The following is a 17254-nucleotide window of genomic DNA, read 5'->3' on the forward strand; positions in this document are numbered from 1 at the left end:
AAAAAAGGATTTGCTTTAATAAGATATACATCATAGCAGAACAGTCCCAATGAGGAGATATATTTGCCACACGAAGGGTTTTTTTTTTATTTGAAAAATATTCCTCATTGTCATGGCAAAGACCTGTAATGTATATCCTCTTTAATATGGCTACTGAGGCTCAGCTATAAGCCCTGAATAAGCAGATTATTCAATCACAGAGAATCTGAGCAACTTTATGTTCAAAGACATAAAAGATGATGACTACAATTTTTTGGCTTCAGTGTTCAGGAATATATACAGACTCCTGTGATTGCCCATTGAGTAAACTACAGTTTTCATTACTGCATTAACTTATTTTTCATCAAATGAAAATTTCAAAAATCATAAAATTCTAAGAAGGCAATGGTGTTTAACAACAACAAAAAAGCAGATTTCATGATGGTTCTATCAATTAGCTTTTATGAATATTAGTCATGCCTCAGAATGATGGACATCCTACCCAAGTTCTGGTCCTAACTGGTTATGTAACCTTGATTAAGTTACCAAACATCTCTACACCTCAATTTTGTCATTTGTAAATTGGAAGTTTCCTAGTATCTACCTGAAGAGGTGGAGAGGGATTTAAAATGCTTAGCCCATTGCCCATAAATCTGTCAATGTCACATATTGGGGACAAACAGAGCTCAGTGAGTGAATAAAGTGATTTGTGAAAGAAACATTGTTTTAAGACACCTGTGGTGTCTTAAAGCAATACAGTCCTAAAGCAGGAGACTTGGTCATGTATACTATGTTCTCAACACTTATTCATGTGACTGACATATATGAGTATGTGCTCAAAAAGTGTTCCTGAATGAATGCAGGTATAGCTTGGAATGATTATATCCCATGTAAGCATTAAATCATAATTTTAAAGAGCATTTTCTCTTGTACTTACTCATTTTACAGCCATAAGGAAATGTTGATACCAAATAAAGCAAAATGGAATGAAACAAATATGAAAACACAAAAAGTGAAACCTCTAGCTGAAAGTACATTCATTTAGAGCAATAGAGCTCCTGCACATGAGTGCTCATAACAGCATTATTTATAAGAGCTAAAAAGTGGAAATAACCAAAATGTTTCCAAAACAAAACAATCATTCTTCAAGTGAAGAATGGATAAGGAGAACAGGTGGTATCACAGAGCAGCCTATTAAGTGACCACAAGGAGTAGTGAAGAACTGATACGGAGACACGCCATGGAGAGATTCCGCTGGGTGAAAGAAGATGGTACTAACAGTCAGATGCGATCTGATTCTATCTCTAGGAAACGCCCAGAACCGTCAAATCCATAGAGACAGAGAACAGAGGGGTGGATGCCAGTTTCTGGGGGAAACAGTAACGGGAGTGACTGCTAATGGGTACAAAGTTTCTTCCTGGGGTGGTGTTCTGGAATCCCATAGTACTGATGACTTCACAACTCTGTGAACATGCTAAAAACCACTCAGTTGTACAGTTAAAAGCGTGAAGTTGATGATATGTGAATTATCTTTATAAAGCTGTTATTTAAAAAGTGATAGAGCTGAAAATGATCATATTAATTACAGATCAAGTGCTGGGACAGAAAGAGTCCTGGGGGTTCTAACCTGCCAATATCAGGACAAAATAAGATGGTTATAATGCTTTGATCTTAAAGAGGAGGGTAAAATTTATGAAGAGGGTTTGCTGCTGCTGCTGCTAAACCGCTTCAGTCATGTCTGACTCTGTGCAACCCCACAGACAGCAGCCCACAAGGCTCCCCTGTCCCTGGGATTCTCCAGGCAAGAACACTGGAGTGGGTTGCCTTTTCCTTCTCCAATGCATGAAAGTGAAAAGTGAAAGTGAAATCACTTTACCATGAAGCAAATTCAGCTTGTATTTCAGGATCCCTTAGTGTCCTAGGCCCAAGAAACTTGATTCTGCAATTTCATTTTTTTTTTCTTTAGGAGAGCCTCTGAAATCAAAGAAGGATCATGCTCTGCAAAACCTTCATCTGTACCTGTTAGTCCCACAGAATCATACAAGAGGGATAAAGGACAGGTGAGCTTCAGAGACCTCCAGAATGCCAGGACGAATTTCTCTCAGAGAGTTTCGTTCATTGCAAGTTTCAGTGAGAGCCACTCATTTCTTTGTTTTCTGCTCCTCTGCTGTGGGAACATTGTGAATATGTCAAGAATTTAAAATATGGGTCAACAAAAGTCCATGTGCCCTCTTTTCACTAATGGACAGAGTGTTTCCTTGGTCACTGGATTTGACACATGTCAAAAGGATCAGAGGCCTCAATACAGTGATAAAGATAATATGTCAGGTTATGTGGTCATGTTTATGTCCAGAATTTCTCACAGCACAGAGACCAGAATCGGGATCACGACCTAGCATTCTGTAAAGAGCTGCCATGATGACAAGATGAGGGTGGAGCTGTGTCACCAACATAGAAGCAAGACACCTCATGCACAAAATGTTCACTGACTAGTCTGCTCTGACCCACAGGGCCCTTGACGGAAGGGATATCTTCTGAGGAAACCATCTTCATGGAACTCACAGCAGCAGCAGTTTTTGAGCAACAAACCATAAGAGCTGGAAAAGTCAGTGGAAGAGAGTGTAAAGGTCCCAGTCGCTAAAGCTGGAGTGTCTGCAGGTGAAACTCAGCAAGACACAAAATTTTGGTCTGAATTATAAAAATTAGACAGTAGCTCCAAGGTCATACATTCATCCATGAACGAGGTGCCCTGGGAGTTTTCATCAACAGGTTGTGACATATTTCAGCATCTATCAACTGAACTGTCATTGAACAGAGTTAATGTCACTTCCAGGAATTCTGTGCCATCTGGAGAAATGTGACTGGGCTCAAAACAGGCATTTCTGGAGAAGGCCTTTTAGATTCCTCTTTTCACTATTCCTCCCAGAGTCCTCTCTGTAGACCAATCCAAGAATTGCAGGGTTCTTGGCACTGAGCTTCAGAGCTGGAAGTACTTTGAAAATGTCTCTGGCATAAAAAAAGGGGCTTCCCAGGTGGCTCAGTGGTAAAGAATCTGCCTGCCAAACAGGAGATGTGGGTACCATTCCTGGGTTGGGATAATTCCCAGGAGAAAGAAATGGCAACCCACTCCAGTCTTCTTGCCTGGGAAATCCCATGGACAGAAGAGCCCACTACAGTCATAGGGTCACAAAAGAGTCAGACATGACTTAGTACATAAACAACAACACAGCTAGCATAACACACCTAAGACAGAAACAGCAACCCCCCTGCAGGGCTGCCCGCAGCCAGAGCCCCATCTGCACTCAGGGTTTGTGTTCAGCTCCCCCACAGCCCTCTCTCACTGTGTCACTCAGAGCACAGTAGTACACAGCCGAGTCTGACGCTTGCACTGCCCGTTTCTGCAGGTGGAAGGAGCTGTCACGCTTAACAAGAGTGGCCTGAAAACCTTTACTCTTTGGGTTCTGGTCTGACATTGAGCCCTTTAGGAGGAATTGAGGAGCTTTGTTGATATGCTGGATGTACCAGAAGAGAAAGGGAGCTGAATCAGCAGTCTGGTAAATGCAGTTCAAGGTCAGGAGAGCCCCCTCTGAGACAGTCACTGGGCCTTCTGTCTGGTTCACTGAGTCACCATTGGTCCCTCCTACAAGAAAATCACTTTGTTATTGTAGAAATGTACAAGAGAGGAGTTTTCAGTCAGAGAAGAAAAATAAAACTTGCCCACAATTATAAGAAAGTGAAAAATAATTAACATTTAAGATAAAATGTTACTTACTGAATATTAAGATGATCAGAAGAACTGAGTGAGTGGAAGAATGCATGTTCGCAAAAGAAAACGATCTTTGTTCCCTGGAATACACCAGTCTAACAAATCTAGTCTCCAGCTGGATGTTACAGAAGCTCCTCGCTCAGAAACTGAGAGCCCTTTTCTGTTCTGCAGCAATATTCTGTCTTGTGGTTACAAAGCAGGCAAGTGAAACCAGCTCCTGAATACAATGAGCAACCGCATCTGAAGGAAGCCCCGCCCTCTGGTGGTGATCGTGAAAATTGCACCACAGTGCAGTCTGACCTATTCCTCCTGATAATAGCTTGTGGGGTACCTACAGGAGAATGGGACAGGACCCTAAGAAGAGAGTCCTAAACATAAGCGTGCTGAGGGAAATATTCTATTATTCCTTCCATAATTTTTTGCATGATACAGGTATCTCTAGCTTCGCAAGAAACCCCAGTTACAATTTCTAGATGGAATAGTCAGAGGTTTCTTCCTTGCATGTGTCTCCGATTCCCATGGGACAGAGAAGGATTCCCTCTGTATGGAAAGTGCTTGCTTCCTCCTCAACCAAAGTCATTTCTCTGAAGTATTTATATTCATGTTGACTCTGTCAACATGTCATGGAGAAAATTTTTTGTAAGGCAGCTGTCAAATAATGTGCAGTTAAGTGATAAGGTTATTATCCTGATTTATCATGGAATGACATATTTGTAAAACATAACAAAAATAAAATATGTGACTTCTTTTTCACTGATAACGGTAGAGTTGATCTTCCAATTGGAAAACTATTTTTGGACCTTGAACATCAGGTAGCACAGAGATAAGGAAACAGATGAGATGACCACTAACATTGTCCAGCTTACTTCATGGAGGCAGCTTCCAGGCACCAGTGCATGAGGGATTTACCAAAAATAATGCAGCTGTCTCATTGTGAGATTGAGACAGGATAGGAGGACGGAGATCCTGAAATACCTAAAAATTGTGGACCTCTGTACCAGAGAGGAGGAATGTTGACCAAGAAAGAGAGAGAGTTAAGTGCAAGGCAGGACTTGGGGGTGGGGGGAGTGGAGTGGGGGGGGGGGTAGTTGGACCATCCTTGGATGACAGCAACCTTACCCATTTAGTCTCATGAGAGACAGGTGACCTTACTTAGGTAACCTGGTTCTTGAAGCGTCTTTTTACCTCTTGTCACATTCTTGCTTTAATTCAACTAAGTATTTTTTTTTAGAATGTCAGGTTTAGATGGTTAGTATATTAGCCAGGCACTCTTCATTCCTGAGGCTTGTGTGTGGCATCGATCTGTCTTCTGTTTGTTTGTTTGTTTTCTTAGGGATTCAGGGATCTCAATGGAAAGAACTGTTGGCTCAGTGTCTGTCAGCCTGTTTGCATAGTTTCTTGGGCAATTATTTGTGCCAGTGAAGCGAACCCAGCAGAAGATTTAATGGGGTCATTTCATAGCTTGTTCTTTTCTCTAGGATAGGGTTTATTTTATGCAAAGTCTGACTATATTATGGTAAGAATTGTTGCCATTGTTCTTTGCTGACATAAACCATTTTAAGGCATGGGAACGTGTGGCTGCAGACAGCTGTGAGGTTGCCTACATGGGCTCTCAGGGCAGCATTGTCAATCCAGTGACAATGGCTGTGACTAAGACAGCTGAACTCAAGAACAGTCTTCTTCAAATGTGCCTTTTTCACCTACAGAGATTTTCTCACTAGTTAAAATGAATTTTGTTAGTTCTTACCAAAACCGGGATCGTTTTTAATGCACATCTGTTTGCTGAGCTGTTCTTTTTGTTTGTTTTTTGTCTGCACCAGGTCTTAGTTTAGGCTTATGGGATCTAGTTCCCTGACGAGGGATTGAACCTGGGCCTGCTGCAATGTGAATGCAGAGTCCTACTCACTGAACCAACCCTCCCCCTAAAATTAGAATCTTGAGTTGAAGTTATCATGCTGGCTGGACTCTCTGGCTCATCAGACCACCTAGATTCTCTTAAACTCTTGTGCATTTTCAGAAATCCCTAGCTTCCAGAATTCATTCTGGAAATTTACAGGGTTGTCTGCAATGTGGAAACCAAAATCAGATACAATTCCTGTCTCAAATTGCTTTCATTTGATTGAGGAGCACGTGGGTATATATATGTATATATATATATACTTCTTCACTACTTCACTGGTGGCTCAGATGGTAAAGCGTCTGCCTACAACGCGGGAGACCTGGGTTCAATCCCTGGGTTGGGAAGATCTCCTGGAGAAGGAAATGGCAACCCACTCCAGTACCCTTGCCTGAAAAATCCCATGGAAGGAGGAGCCTGGTAGGTTCCAGTCCATGGGGTGACAAAGAGTTGGACACGACTGAGTAACTTATGACTTTATATATATATATATATATATATCCTATGCCCTGTCTTTACTCCCACTAGCCTGGACCCCAATATGTAAAATGAGGGATCAGACTGGAAGTAGAGAGCTGATGCAGTTACCACCATGGGAATAAAACCTGCTAGAATACTTTATTTCCCCACCGTTAAGATTTATTTTTGTTCCTTCATGTCCCTCCCCATTTCTGTGGCCTCTTTATTAAGCTGTTGAGGCCCCAGTGCTCAGGTGGCCAGCACCCAGTGTGCAGGACTCTAGGATGTCAGGGAGGAAGACAGTGCTTACCTTCAGGTGGGTGTCCAGATTCACCCTAAGTGATGATGGTGACTATATCTGCCAAGACCATAAAACTACTATAACTATTAAACTCTGCATTTAAGTAGTTGTGTCTATAAATTGGGTTTCCCCAGTAGCTCAGCAGTAAAGAATCTGCCTGCCAATTGAGGAGATGAGGGTTTGATCCCTGGGTCAGGAAGATCCCCTGGAGGAGAAAACAGCAACCCACTCCAGTATTCTTGCCTGGAAAATTCCACGGACAGAAGAGCCTGGCAGGCTACAGTCCACAGGATTGCAAAGAGCCGGTTGCCACTTAACAACTGAGCACCAGACACAATACACACGTGCCTATAAATTATGAAATGACAATGATTAGTATCCTGGCCACATCTCACAGACTGCCCAGCAGTGAACATTCATATCTTCCCACCTGCTGTGCCCACCACTGTCCTTCCAGAAAGTCTGCTCTCAGAAGTTGCAGACAGGAGTTCAGCCTGAAAAGATGAGGGGACTCTCTGTGCAATGGGCACGATTGTAGCAGAGACACAGAGAGTGACCAAAGTGGCTCCACATTCCTGCTCATGAGCAGAGGAGTGTGGAGATGTTCCTGCTTGGTGAGTGGGTGGTAATTTCTCCTAGTCTCTTGAGCAGGTGAAAAGCCCACTCCACTGCCAAGATAGCTTATTGTAAGAGTACATAAATACTTCTCCCACGTGTCTGAAATACAATGAATTAATTTTCCCTGCTTTTGCTGTTGTTCAGTCCCTAGATCACGTCTGACACTTTACGACACCAGGAACTGCAGCACATCATGCTTCACTGTCCTTCACTATCTCTCAGAGTTTGCTCAAACTCATGTCCATTGAGTCAGTGATGCCATCCAAGCATCTTATCCTCTGTCACCTTCTTCTGCTCTTGCCCTCCATCTTTCCCATCATCAGTGTCTTCTGCAGTGAATTGGTTCTTCGCAATCAGGTGGCCAAAGAATTGGAGCTTCATTTTCAGTATTCTAGCAGGTTTTATTCCACTGGTGGTAACTGCATCAGAATTCCAGATTCAAGATTGCCGCTTAACCTTCTTTATGGTCCAACTCTCACATCCATACATGATTACTGGGTAAACCATAGCTCTGACTACGGGGACCTTTGTATGTAAAGTAATGTCTCTGCTTTTTAATACACTGTCTAGGTTTGTCACATCTTTTCTTCAAAGGATCAAGCATCTTTTAATTTCATGGCTGCAATCACCATCTGCAGTGACTCTGGAACCCAAGCAAATAAAATCTGTCATTGTTTCCACTTTTTCCCCATCTATTTGCCATAAAGTGATGGGACCAGATGCCACAATCTGTTTTTTGAATTTTGAGTTTTAATCCAGCTTTTTCATTCTCCCCTTTCACCCTCATCAAGAGGCTCTTCAGTTTCTCTTCGCTTTCTGCCATTAGAGTGGTACCATCTGCATATCTGAGATTGTTAATATTTCTCCTGGCAAACTTGATTCCAGCTTGTGAATCATCCAGCCCAGCATTTCGCATGGTGCAAGGAGATCCAACCAGTCCATTCTGAAGGAGATAAACCCTGGGATTTCTTTGGAAGGAATGATGCTAAAGCTGAAACTCCAGTACTTTGGCCACCTCATGTGAAGAGTAGACTCATTGGAAAAGACTCTGATGCTGAGAGGGATTGGGGCAGGAGGATAAGGGGACGACAGAGGATAAGATGGCTGGATGGCATCACTGACTCGATGGATGTGAGTCTGAGTGAACTCCGGGAGTTGGTGATGGACAGGGAGGCCTGGCGTGCTGCGATTCATGGGGTCGCAAAGAGTCGGACACGACTGAGCGACTGAACTGAACTCTGCATATAAGTTAAATAAGCAGGGTGACAATATACAGCCTTGAAGTACTCTTTTTCCAAATTTGAACCAGTCCATTTTTCCATGTCCAGTACTAACTCGTGCTTCTTGTCCTGCATACAGGTTTCTTGGGTATTCCCATCTCTTTAAGAATTCTCCACCGTTTGTTGTGATCCACACAGTCAAAGGCTTTAGCATAGTCAATGAAACAAAAGTAAATTTTTTTTTTATTCCCTTGCTTTTTTCTGTGATCCAGCCGGTGTTGGTAATTTGATCTCTGGTTCCTCTGCCTTTTCTAAACTCGGCTTGTACATCTGAAGTTCTTGGTTCACGTACTGCTGAAGTATAGCTTGAAGGATTTTGAGCATAATCTTGCTAGCATGTGAAATGAGTGCAATTGTATGGTAATTTGAACATTCTTTGGCATTCATTTCTCTGAGATGAGGTTACTAGCAAAGAGAATACCCTGTACCCATTGAATACAAACAATACACACAACACCTGCGATATTTACAGAGTGGGCTGCTCTGATCCACAGGGCCCTTGACAGAGGAATATCTTCTCAGAAGGTCTCCTCCTGAAACTTACTTAAGCAGCAGCATTTCTGGAGCAACCAGAAGGGATGGAAAAGTCAAGGAAAGAGAGAATAAAGCTCCAGTCACTGAAGATGGAGTGTCTGCAGGTGAAACTCAACAGGATACACAATCATGGCCTGAATTTTAAAAACCAGAGACTAGCTTCTAGGTCACACAGTCATCCATCAACAATGTGCCCTGGAATTTTCATTAACACATTGTAAAATATTTCAGCATATATAATCTGAATTGTCATTGAAGAGTTAATTTCACTTTAAGGGATTCTATCTGGGGGGATGTTGATGGGCTGAAAACAGGCATTTCTGGAGAAAAGCTCTTAGGTTCCTTTGTGCTCTGTCCCACTCCAGATTCTTCTCTGTAGGGCAACCCAAGAATTCCTAGGTCCTTGGCTCTGAGGAACAGACATGGAAGCGCTTTGACAATACCTCTAGCATAGCCCACTGGAGAGAGAAACAACACCCCTTCCAGGGCTGCCCACAGCCAGAGCCCCATCTGCACTCTGGGTTTGTGTTCAGCTCCCCCGCAGCCCTTTCTCACTGTGTCACTCAGAGCACAGTAGCACACAGCCGAGTCTGATGCTTGCACTGCCCGTTTCTGCAGGTGGAAGGAGCTGTCACTCCTATCAAGAGTGGCCTGAAAACCTTCACTCTTTGGCTTCTGGTCTGTCCTTGAGCCCTTCAGGAGGACTTGAGGAGCTTTGTTGAGATGCTGGACATACCAGAAAAGATAGGGATCTGAATACATGATCTGGTAAGTGCAGTTCAGGGTCATAGGAGCCCCCTCTGGGACAGTCACTGGGCCTTCTGTCTGGTTCACTGAGTCACCATTGGTCCCTCCTGGAAGAGAATCACTTTATTATCATAGAAATGTACAGGAGGAGAGCTTTCAGTCAGAGAAGAAAAATAAAACTTACCTATAGTTATAAGAAAGTGAAAAAAAATTAACATTTAGAATAAAATATTACTTACTGAATATTAAGATGATCAGAAGAACTGAGTGAGTGGCAGAATGCATGTTTGCAAAAGAAAACGATCCTTGTTCCCTGGAATACACCAGTCTAACAAATCTAGTCTCCAGCTGGATGTTACAGAAGCTCCTCGCTCAGAAACTGAGAGCCCCTTTCTGTTCTGCAGCAATATTCTGTCTTGTGGTTACAAAGCAGGCAAGTGAAACCAGCTCCCGAATACAATGAGCAACCGCATCTGAAGGAAGCCCCGCCCTCTGGTGGTGATCGTGAAAGTTGCACCACAGTGCAGTCTGACCTATTCCTCCTGATAATAGCTTGTGGGGTACCTACAGGAGAAGGGGACAGGACCCTAAGAAGAGAGTCCTAAACATAAGCGTGCTGAGGGAAATATTCTATTATTCCTTCAATTTTTTTTGCATGGTACAGGTATCTTTAGCTTCGCAAGAAACCCCAGTTACAATTTCTAGATGGAATAGTCAGAGGTTTCTTCCTTGCATATGCCTCCAAGATTCCCATGGGACAGAGAAGGATCCCTCTGTATGGAAAGTGTTTCCTCCTCTCCTCAAGTCACTTCTCTGAAGTAGTTATATTCATGTTGACTCTGTCAACATGTCATGGAGAAAATTTTTTGTAAGGCAGGTGTCAAATAATTTGTAAATGATAAGGTTATTATCCTGATTTATCATGGAATGACATATTTGTAAAACACAATAAAAGTAAAATATGTGACTTCTTTTTCACTGATAACGGTAGAGTTGATCTCCAATTTGAAAACTATTTTTGGACTTTGAACATCAGGTAGCACAGAGATAAGGAAAACAGATGAGATGACCACTAACATTGCCCAGCTTACTTCATGGAGGCAGCTTCCAGGCACCAGTGCATGAGGGATTTACCAAAAATAATGCAGCTGTCTCATTGTGAGATTGAGACAGGATAGGAGAATGGAAATCCTGAAATACCTAAAAATTGTGGACCTCTGTACCAGAGAGGATGAATGTTGACAAAAAGAGAGAGAGAGAGAGATAAGCACAAGGCAGAGGTTGGAGGGGGGAGAGTGGGGGATGAGGTAGACCATCCTTGGATGACAGCAACCTTACGCCTTTAACCTCATGAGGGACAGGTGACCTTACTTAGGTAACCTGGTTTTTGAAACGTCTTTTTACCTCTTGTCACATAGTTGTTTTAACTCGACTAAGTATTTTTTAGAATGTCAAGTTTAGATGCTTAATACGTTAGCCGGGCACTCTTCATTCCAGAGGCATGTGTACATGGTGTTCATCTGTCTTCTGTTTGTTTGTTTTATTAGGGATTCAGGAATCTCTATGGAAAGAACTGTTTGCTCAGTTTCTGTCAGCCCACTGGTCTGGTTTCCTGTGCAAAATACTTGCGCTAGTGAATTGAACCCAGAAGAAGGTTTAAGCGGTCATTTCATAGGTGTTTTCTCTAGGGTTGGGTTTACCTTATGCAAAGTAAGACTGTATTATGGTAAGAAGTCAAAAAATTGTTCTTTGCTGACATAAACCATTCTAAGGCAGGCAATGCTGCGGCTACAGACAGCTTGGAGGTTGCCTTAAACGGGCTCTCAGGGCAGTGCTGTCAACCCAGGTACAATGCTGTGACTTTTAGTTGAATTAAGTCTGCTTTGTTTATTTTTGTTTTTATTTGCAATACTCTAGGAGGTGGGTCAAAGAGGATCATGCTGTGATGTATGTCAAAGAGTGTATGCCTATGTTTCCTCTAAGAGTTCTATGGATTCTGGCCTTCATTTAAGTCATTAATCGATTTTGCGTTTATTTTGTGTTCGGTGTTGGAAAGGGTTCTAGTGTCATCCTTTTACGTCTAGCTTTCCAGTTATCTTCCAATTAAAAATAAATGTTTCTAAATGGCAATGACCAAATTAGTTGAACACAAGACCAATCTTCAAATGATACCTATTAATGGACATAAAATTTCTCAACAGTCAAACTGACCTGTTTTTCTAAAATTAGGGTATTTTTTTAATGCACGACTGTTTGCTGAGCTGTTCTGTTTTGTTTTTATTTTTGACTGTGCGGGTCTTAATTTCGGCTTGTGAGATCTAGTTCCCTGATCAAGGATCAAACTCAGGCCCCTGACATTGGGAGCACAGAGTCCTATCCCCTGGACCAAAGTTCCCCCTAAAATTAAGGTCTTGAGTCAAGTTATCATGCTAGCAGGAACTCTGGCTCAGCGGATCACCGAGGTTCTCTTAAACTTTTTGTGCATGTTCAGGAATCCCTAGGATCCAGCATTCATTCTGGAAACTTACAGAGTTGCCTACAATGTGGAAACCAAAACCAGACATGATTCCTATCTCAAACTGCTTTCAGTTGACTGAGGAGCAGGTTAAAAAAAAAAATCCTCTGCACCGTCTGTACTCCTACTAGCCTGGACCCAGAGATGTGGAATGTGGGATCAGACCAGAAGCTGACACAGTTACATCCAGGGGAATAAAACCTGCTTGGATACTTTCCTTTCACTGTTCAGATTTCGTTTTGTTTTTTCATCTCCCTCTCCCTTCCTATGCCCTGATTGTCGAAGCCCCAGTGTTCAGGTGTCCAACACCCAGTGTGCAGGACTCTAGTTTGTTTGGAGGAAATCTGGGTTTACCTTCAGGTGGGTGTTGAGACATACCTCCTGTTAAATAAGGATGGGGACTACATCCTCCAGGAATATTAAAACCATTATAAGTATTAAATTCTGCATTTTTATAGTTATGCCTATAAATTTTAAAATGACAATGATTCAGTGTTTATGCCACATCTCCTAGACTACCCAGAAATAAAACATATGTCTCTTTTCTCCTTCTGTGTCCCCCACTGTCCTTACAGAAAGTCTGGTCCCGAATTTGTAGACAAGAGTTCAGCCTGCAGAGATGCAGAGGGTAAACTCTGTGCAATGGGCCCAATTGTAGCAGAGATGCAGAGCACTTACCCAAGTGGCTCCACATTCCTGCTCACGAGCAGAGGAGTGGGGAGATGTTCCTGCTTTGGGAGGGGTTGATACTTTCTCCTAGTTTCTTGGAGCACGTGAAAACTCACTCCACTCCAATGGCAGTCTGCCTTCAAACTGGGTACAGGATGAGATTATCCACTTTGCCAGTGATCTCATCATCTCAGGGAAAATTAATTAATCAATCAATCATTTCAGATATATTGAAAAAGTGTTTATATACTCTTAAAACAATAACAGGAAAAAAATCTCTCCTTAACTTACACAGAGATTTTGTATCTCAAAAGTTATCCAATAGCAGTACATTTTTTTAGGTGAAAAATGCCATTTCTTCATTATCTTTTATCTTGACATGTGGAACTTTGCTGAAAGTTCATTAACTGTGTGCAAGGCTGAAACCAAATCAGTTTGAAGGCGGCAGTGAATATTGATCATGTCTTAGAGCACTTCCCCATTGATCTGTCAACAAATACGGGAAAATACACTTTCAGTTATATAGTCAGGGGAATTAAAGTGGCCCTGCCTGGCGCTGAGAAGGGCACTTTATGTTGAGCATAAGTCACCTACTCTTCTCTGTCAGGACCAGGGGCTTGTCTGGATGGGCTGCTGAGAATGGGAACACAGGGCTACCAAACCCTGTAGGTGGCATTTCTAGCAGTGCCAACACACTGAGCTTTGGTTTTTTTCTTGAAAAATAAGGACAGGGAGGAGCTAAGATGTCGGAGGAGTAGGACGGGGAGATCACTTTCTCCCCCACAAATTCATCAAAAGAACATTTAAACACCGAGTAGATTCTACAAAACAACTTCTGAATGCCGGCAGAGGACATCAGGAACCCAGAAAAGCAGCCCATTGTCTTCGAAAGGAATTAGGAAAAAATATAAAAGACAAAAAAAAAAGACAAAAGAAGGAGGGACGGAGCTCCGTCCCAGGAAGGGAGTCTTAAAAAGAGAGAAGTTTCCAAACACCAGGAAACACTCTCAGTGCTGAGTCTGTGCCAAGCCTTGGAAGCACAGAGGGCAACATAACAGGGAGGAAAAATAAATAAACAATTAAAACCCACAGATTATGAGCCCAATGGTAACTCCCTCAGCGGAGAAGCAGCGCAGATGCCTGCACCCCCACTAGCAAGCGGGGGCTGGGCAGGGAGGCAGGGGCTGCATCGCTTAGAGTAAGGATCTGGCCTGAATGCCCCAAGCGCTATCTGAGCAAACTAACTTGGGCTAGCAAACCAGACTGTGGGATAACTACCACGTGAAAAGCCAGCCCTAACCTAAGACACCGCCAGGCCCTCCCACAGAACAAAGGACTGAACAGAGATAGCAGGCTGCAGGCCGTCCCCCTCTGGTGACAGGCAGCCAGAGCCGGAAGGGGGCAATCGCAGTCCCAGAGAGACATTATCTACAAAACTGTAAGCAGGCTTCTTTGCTAACTGACTTCTTGGGGTTCTGGACAGTCAACATTTGCCTGAGAAGGTGTGCCAGTTGTACACCCAGAAAACTGAGCGGCAGGGAGGCGATAAGTCGCAGCGACCACGCTCGCCAAACACCTCATCACCTGAATTGCTCAGACCCGGGAAGGGTACAAAACACAGGCCCAATGGAGTCTGCGCCTCTAAGGACTACCCAAGTGCCTGAACCTGAGCGCCTTAGACCTGGGAGGTGTATGCAGCCCAGGGCCGGCCTCGGACGGTTCCTGGTGGAGGAACCTAGAACCTGAGCAGTGTGGGCGGGTAGGGTACACGCGCTGTGAGTGGGGGCAGGCCCAGTGTGGCTGAGGCACTGCGAGCACACACCAGTGTTATTTGTTTGCAGCGTCCCTCCCTCCCCACAGCGCGACTGAACAAGTGAGCCTAAAAAAAAAAAAAGTGTCCACCACCGCCCACTTTGTGTCAGGGTGGAAATCAGACACTGAAAAGACCAGCAAACAGAGGAAGCTAAAACAGAGGGAACCGCCTTGGAAGCGACAGGTGCAATAGATTAAAACCCTGTCGTTAGTACCGACTGCATAGGAAGGGGCCTATAGATCTTGAGAAATATAAGCTGGACCAAGGAACTAGGGGAAAATGAACTGACCCCACAATACCCACAACAACACCAGAGAAAGTCCTAGATATATTTTTACTATCATTCTTTCTTTCTTTCTTTTTTAATTTTTAAGTCCTCTATTACACCTTTAATTTTCACTTTTATAACCTACTATTACTTTGCAAAAAAAAAAAAAAGACCCTATTTTTTTTTTAAAGCAAACCATATATACATATTTTATAATTTTTGTTACTTTGTTGTTGTTGTTTTTTTCTCTTTCTTTTATTTTTTTTTTCCTTCTTTTCTTTAACATTGTATTTTTGAAATTCCAAACTCTACTCTAGATTTTTAATTTTTGCTTTTTGGTATTTGTTATCAATTTTGTACCTTTAAGAACCCAATCTTCAGTACCCATTTTTACTTGGGAGCAAGATTACTGGCTTGACTGCTCTCTCCCCCTTTGGACTCTCCTTTTTCTCCACCAGGTCGCCTGTGTCTCCTCCCTAACCCCTCTCTGCTCTACCCAACTCTGTGAATTTCTGTGTGTTCCAGACTGTGGAGAACACTTAGGGAACTGAGTACTGGCTGGATCTGTCTCTCTCCTTTTCATTCCCTCACCCCCCCTTATATCCTCCTGGCCACCTCTGTCTCCTTCCTCCCTCTTCTCTTCTCTGTACAACTCCGTGAACATCTCTGAGTGGTCCAGTTGTGGAGTGAACATAAGGAAGTGATTACTGGCTAGCCTGCTCTCTCCTCTATTGATTCCACCTCACCTTATTCGGGTCACCTCTAACTCCCTCCTCCCTCTTCTCTTCTCCATGCAACTCTGTGAACCTCTCTGGGTGTCCCTCACTGTGGAGAAACTTTTCATCTTTAACCTAGATGTTTTATAAATGGTGCTTTATAGAAGGAGAAGTTTTGAGACTACAGTAAAAATAAGACTGAAAACTGGAAGAAGGAGGCTTAAGTCCAAACCCTGACTCCGGGGAACTCCTGATTCCAGGGAACGTTAATTGACAGGAGCTCATCAAACGCCTCCATACCTACACTGAAACCAAGCACCACACGTGGGCCAACAAGTCCCAGAGCAAGACATACCACACAAATTCTCCAGCAACACAAGAACACAGCCCTGAGCTCCAATATACAGGCTGCCCAAAGTTACTAAAAAACCATAGACATCTCATAACTCATAACTGGACACTTCATTGCACTCCAGAGAGAAGAAATCCAGCTCCACCCACCAGAACACCGACATAAGCTTCCCTAATGAAGAAACCTTGACAAGCCACCTGTACAAACCTACACACAGTGAGGAAACACCACAATAAAGAGAACTCCACAAACTGCCAGAATACAGAAAGGACATCCCAAACTCAGCACTATAAACAAGATGAAGAGAGAGGAATACCCAGCAGGTAAAGGAACAGGATAAATGCCAACCAAACCAAACAAAAGAGGAAGAGATAGGGAATCTACCTGATAAAGAATTCCAAATAATGATAGTGAAAATGATCCAAAATCTTGAAATCAAAATGGAATCACAGATAAATAGCTTGGAGTCAAGGATTGAGAAGATGAAAGAAAGGTTTAACAAGGACCTAGAAGAAATAAAAGAGAGTCAATATATAATGAATAATGCAATAAATGAGATCAAAAACACTCTGGAGGCAATAAATAGTAGAATAACAGAGGCAGAAGATAGGATTAGTGAATTAGAAGATAGAATGGTAGAAATAAATGAATCAGAGAGGAAAAAAGAAAAAGGAATTAAAAGAAACGAGGACAATCTCAGAGACCTCCAGGACAATATTAAATGCTACAACATTCGAATCATAGGAGTCCCTGAAGAAGAAGACAAAAAGAAAGACCATGAGAAAATACTTGAGGAGATAAAAGTTGAAAACTTCCCTAAAATGGGGAAGGAAATAATTACCCAAGTCCAAGAAACCCAGAGAGTCCCAAACAGGATAAACCCAAGGCGAAACACCCCAAGACACATATTAATCAAATTAACAAAGATCAAACACAAAGAACAAATATTAAAAGCAGCAAGGGAAAAACAACAAAAAACACACAAGAGGATTCCCATAAGGATAACAGCTGATCTTTCAATAGAAGCTCTTCAAGCCAGGAGGGAATGGCAAGACACACTTAAAGTGATGAAAGAAAATAACCTACAGCCCAGATTACTGTACCCAGCAAGTATCTCATTCCAATATGAAGGAGAAATCAAAAGCTTTACAGACAAGCAAAATCTGAGAAAATTCAGCACCACCAAACCAGCTCTCCAACAAATACTAAAGGATGTTCTCTATACAGGAAACACAAAAAGGGTGTATAAACTCGAACCCAAAACAATAAAGTAAATGGCAACGGGATCATACTTATCAATAATTACCTTAAATGTAAATGGGTTGAATGCCCCAACCAAA

At 42.6% G+C, this 17254-nt stretch overlaps 2 gene segments (V, D, J or C); both read right to left on the bottom strand.

Moving 5' to 3' along the window:
- Positions 1–17254, bottom strand: part of LOC113899945 — a 1425504-nt gene that overhangs the window by 742750 nt on the left and 665500 nt on the right.
- On the bottom strand, positions 3142–3990 carry LOC113899951. The segment is given in 2 exon segments: positions 3142–3619; positions 3752–3990. Coding segments are annotated over 2 exon segments (384 nt in total).

The sequence above is a fragment of the Bos indicus x Bos taurus genome, chromosome 10 (assembly GCF_003369695.1).
Source record: "Bos indicus x Bos taurus breed Angus x Brahman F1 hybrid chromosome 10, Bos_hybrid_MaternalHap_v2.0, whole genome shotgun sequence".
NCBI lineage: Eukaryota > Metazoa > Chordata > Mammalia > Artiodactyla > Bovidae > Bos > Bos indicus x Bos taurus.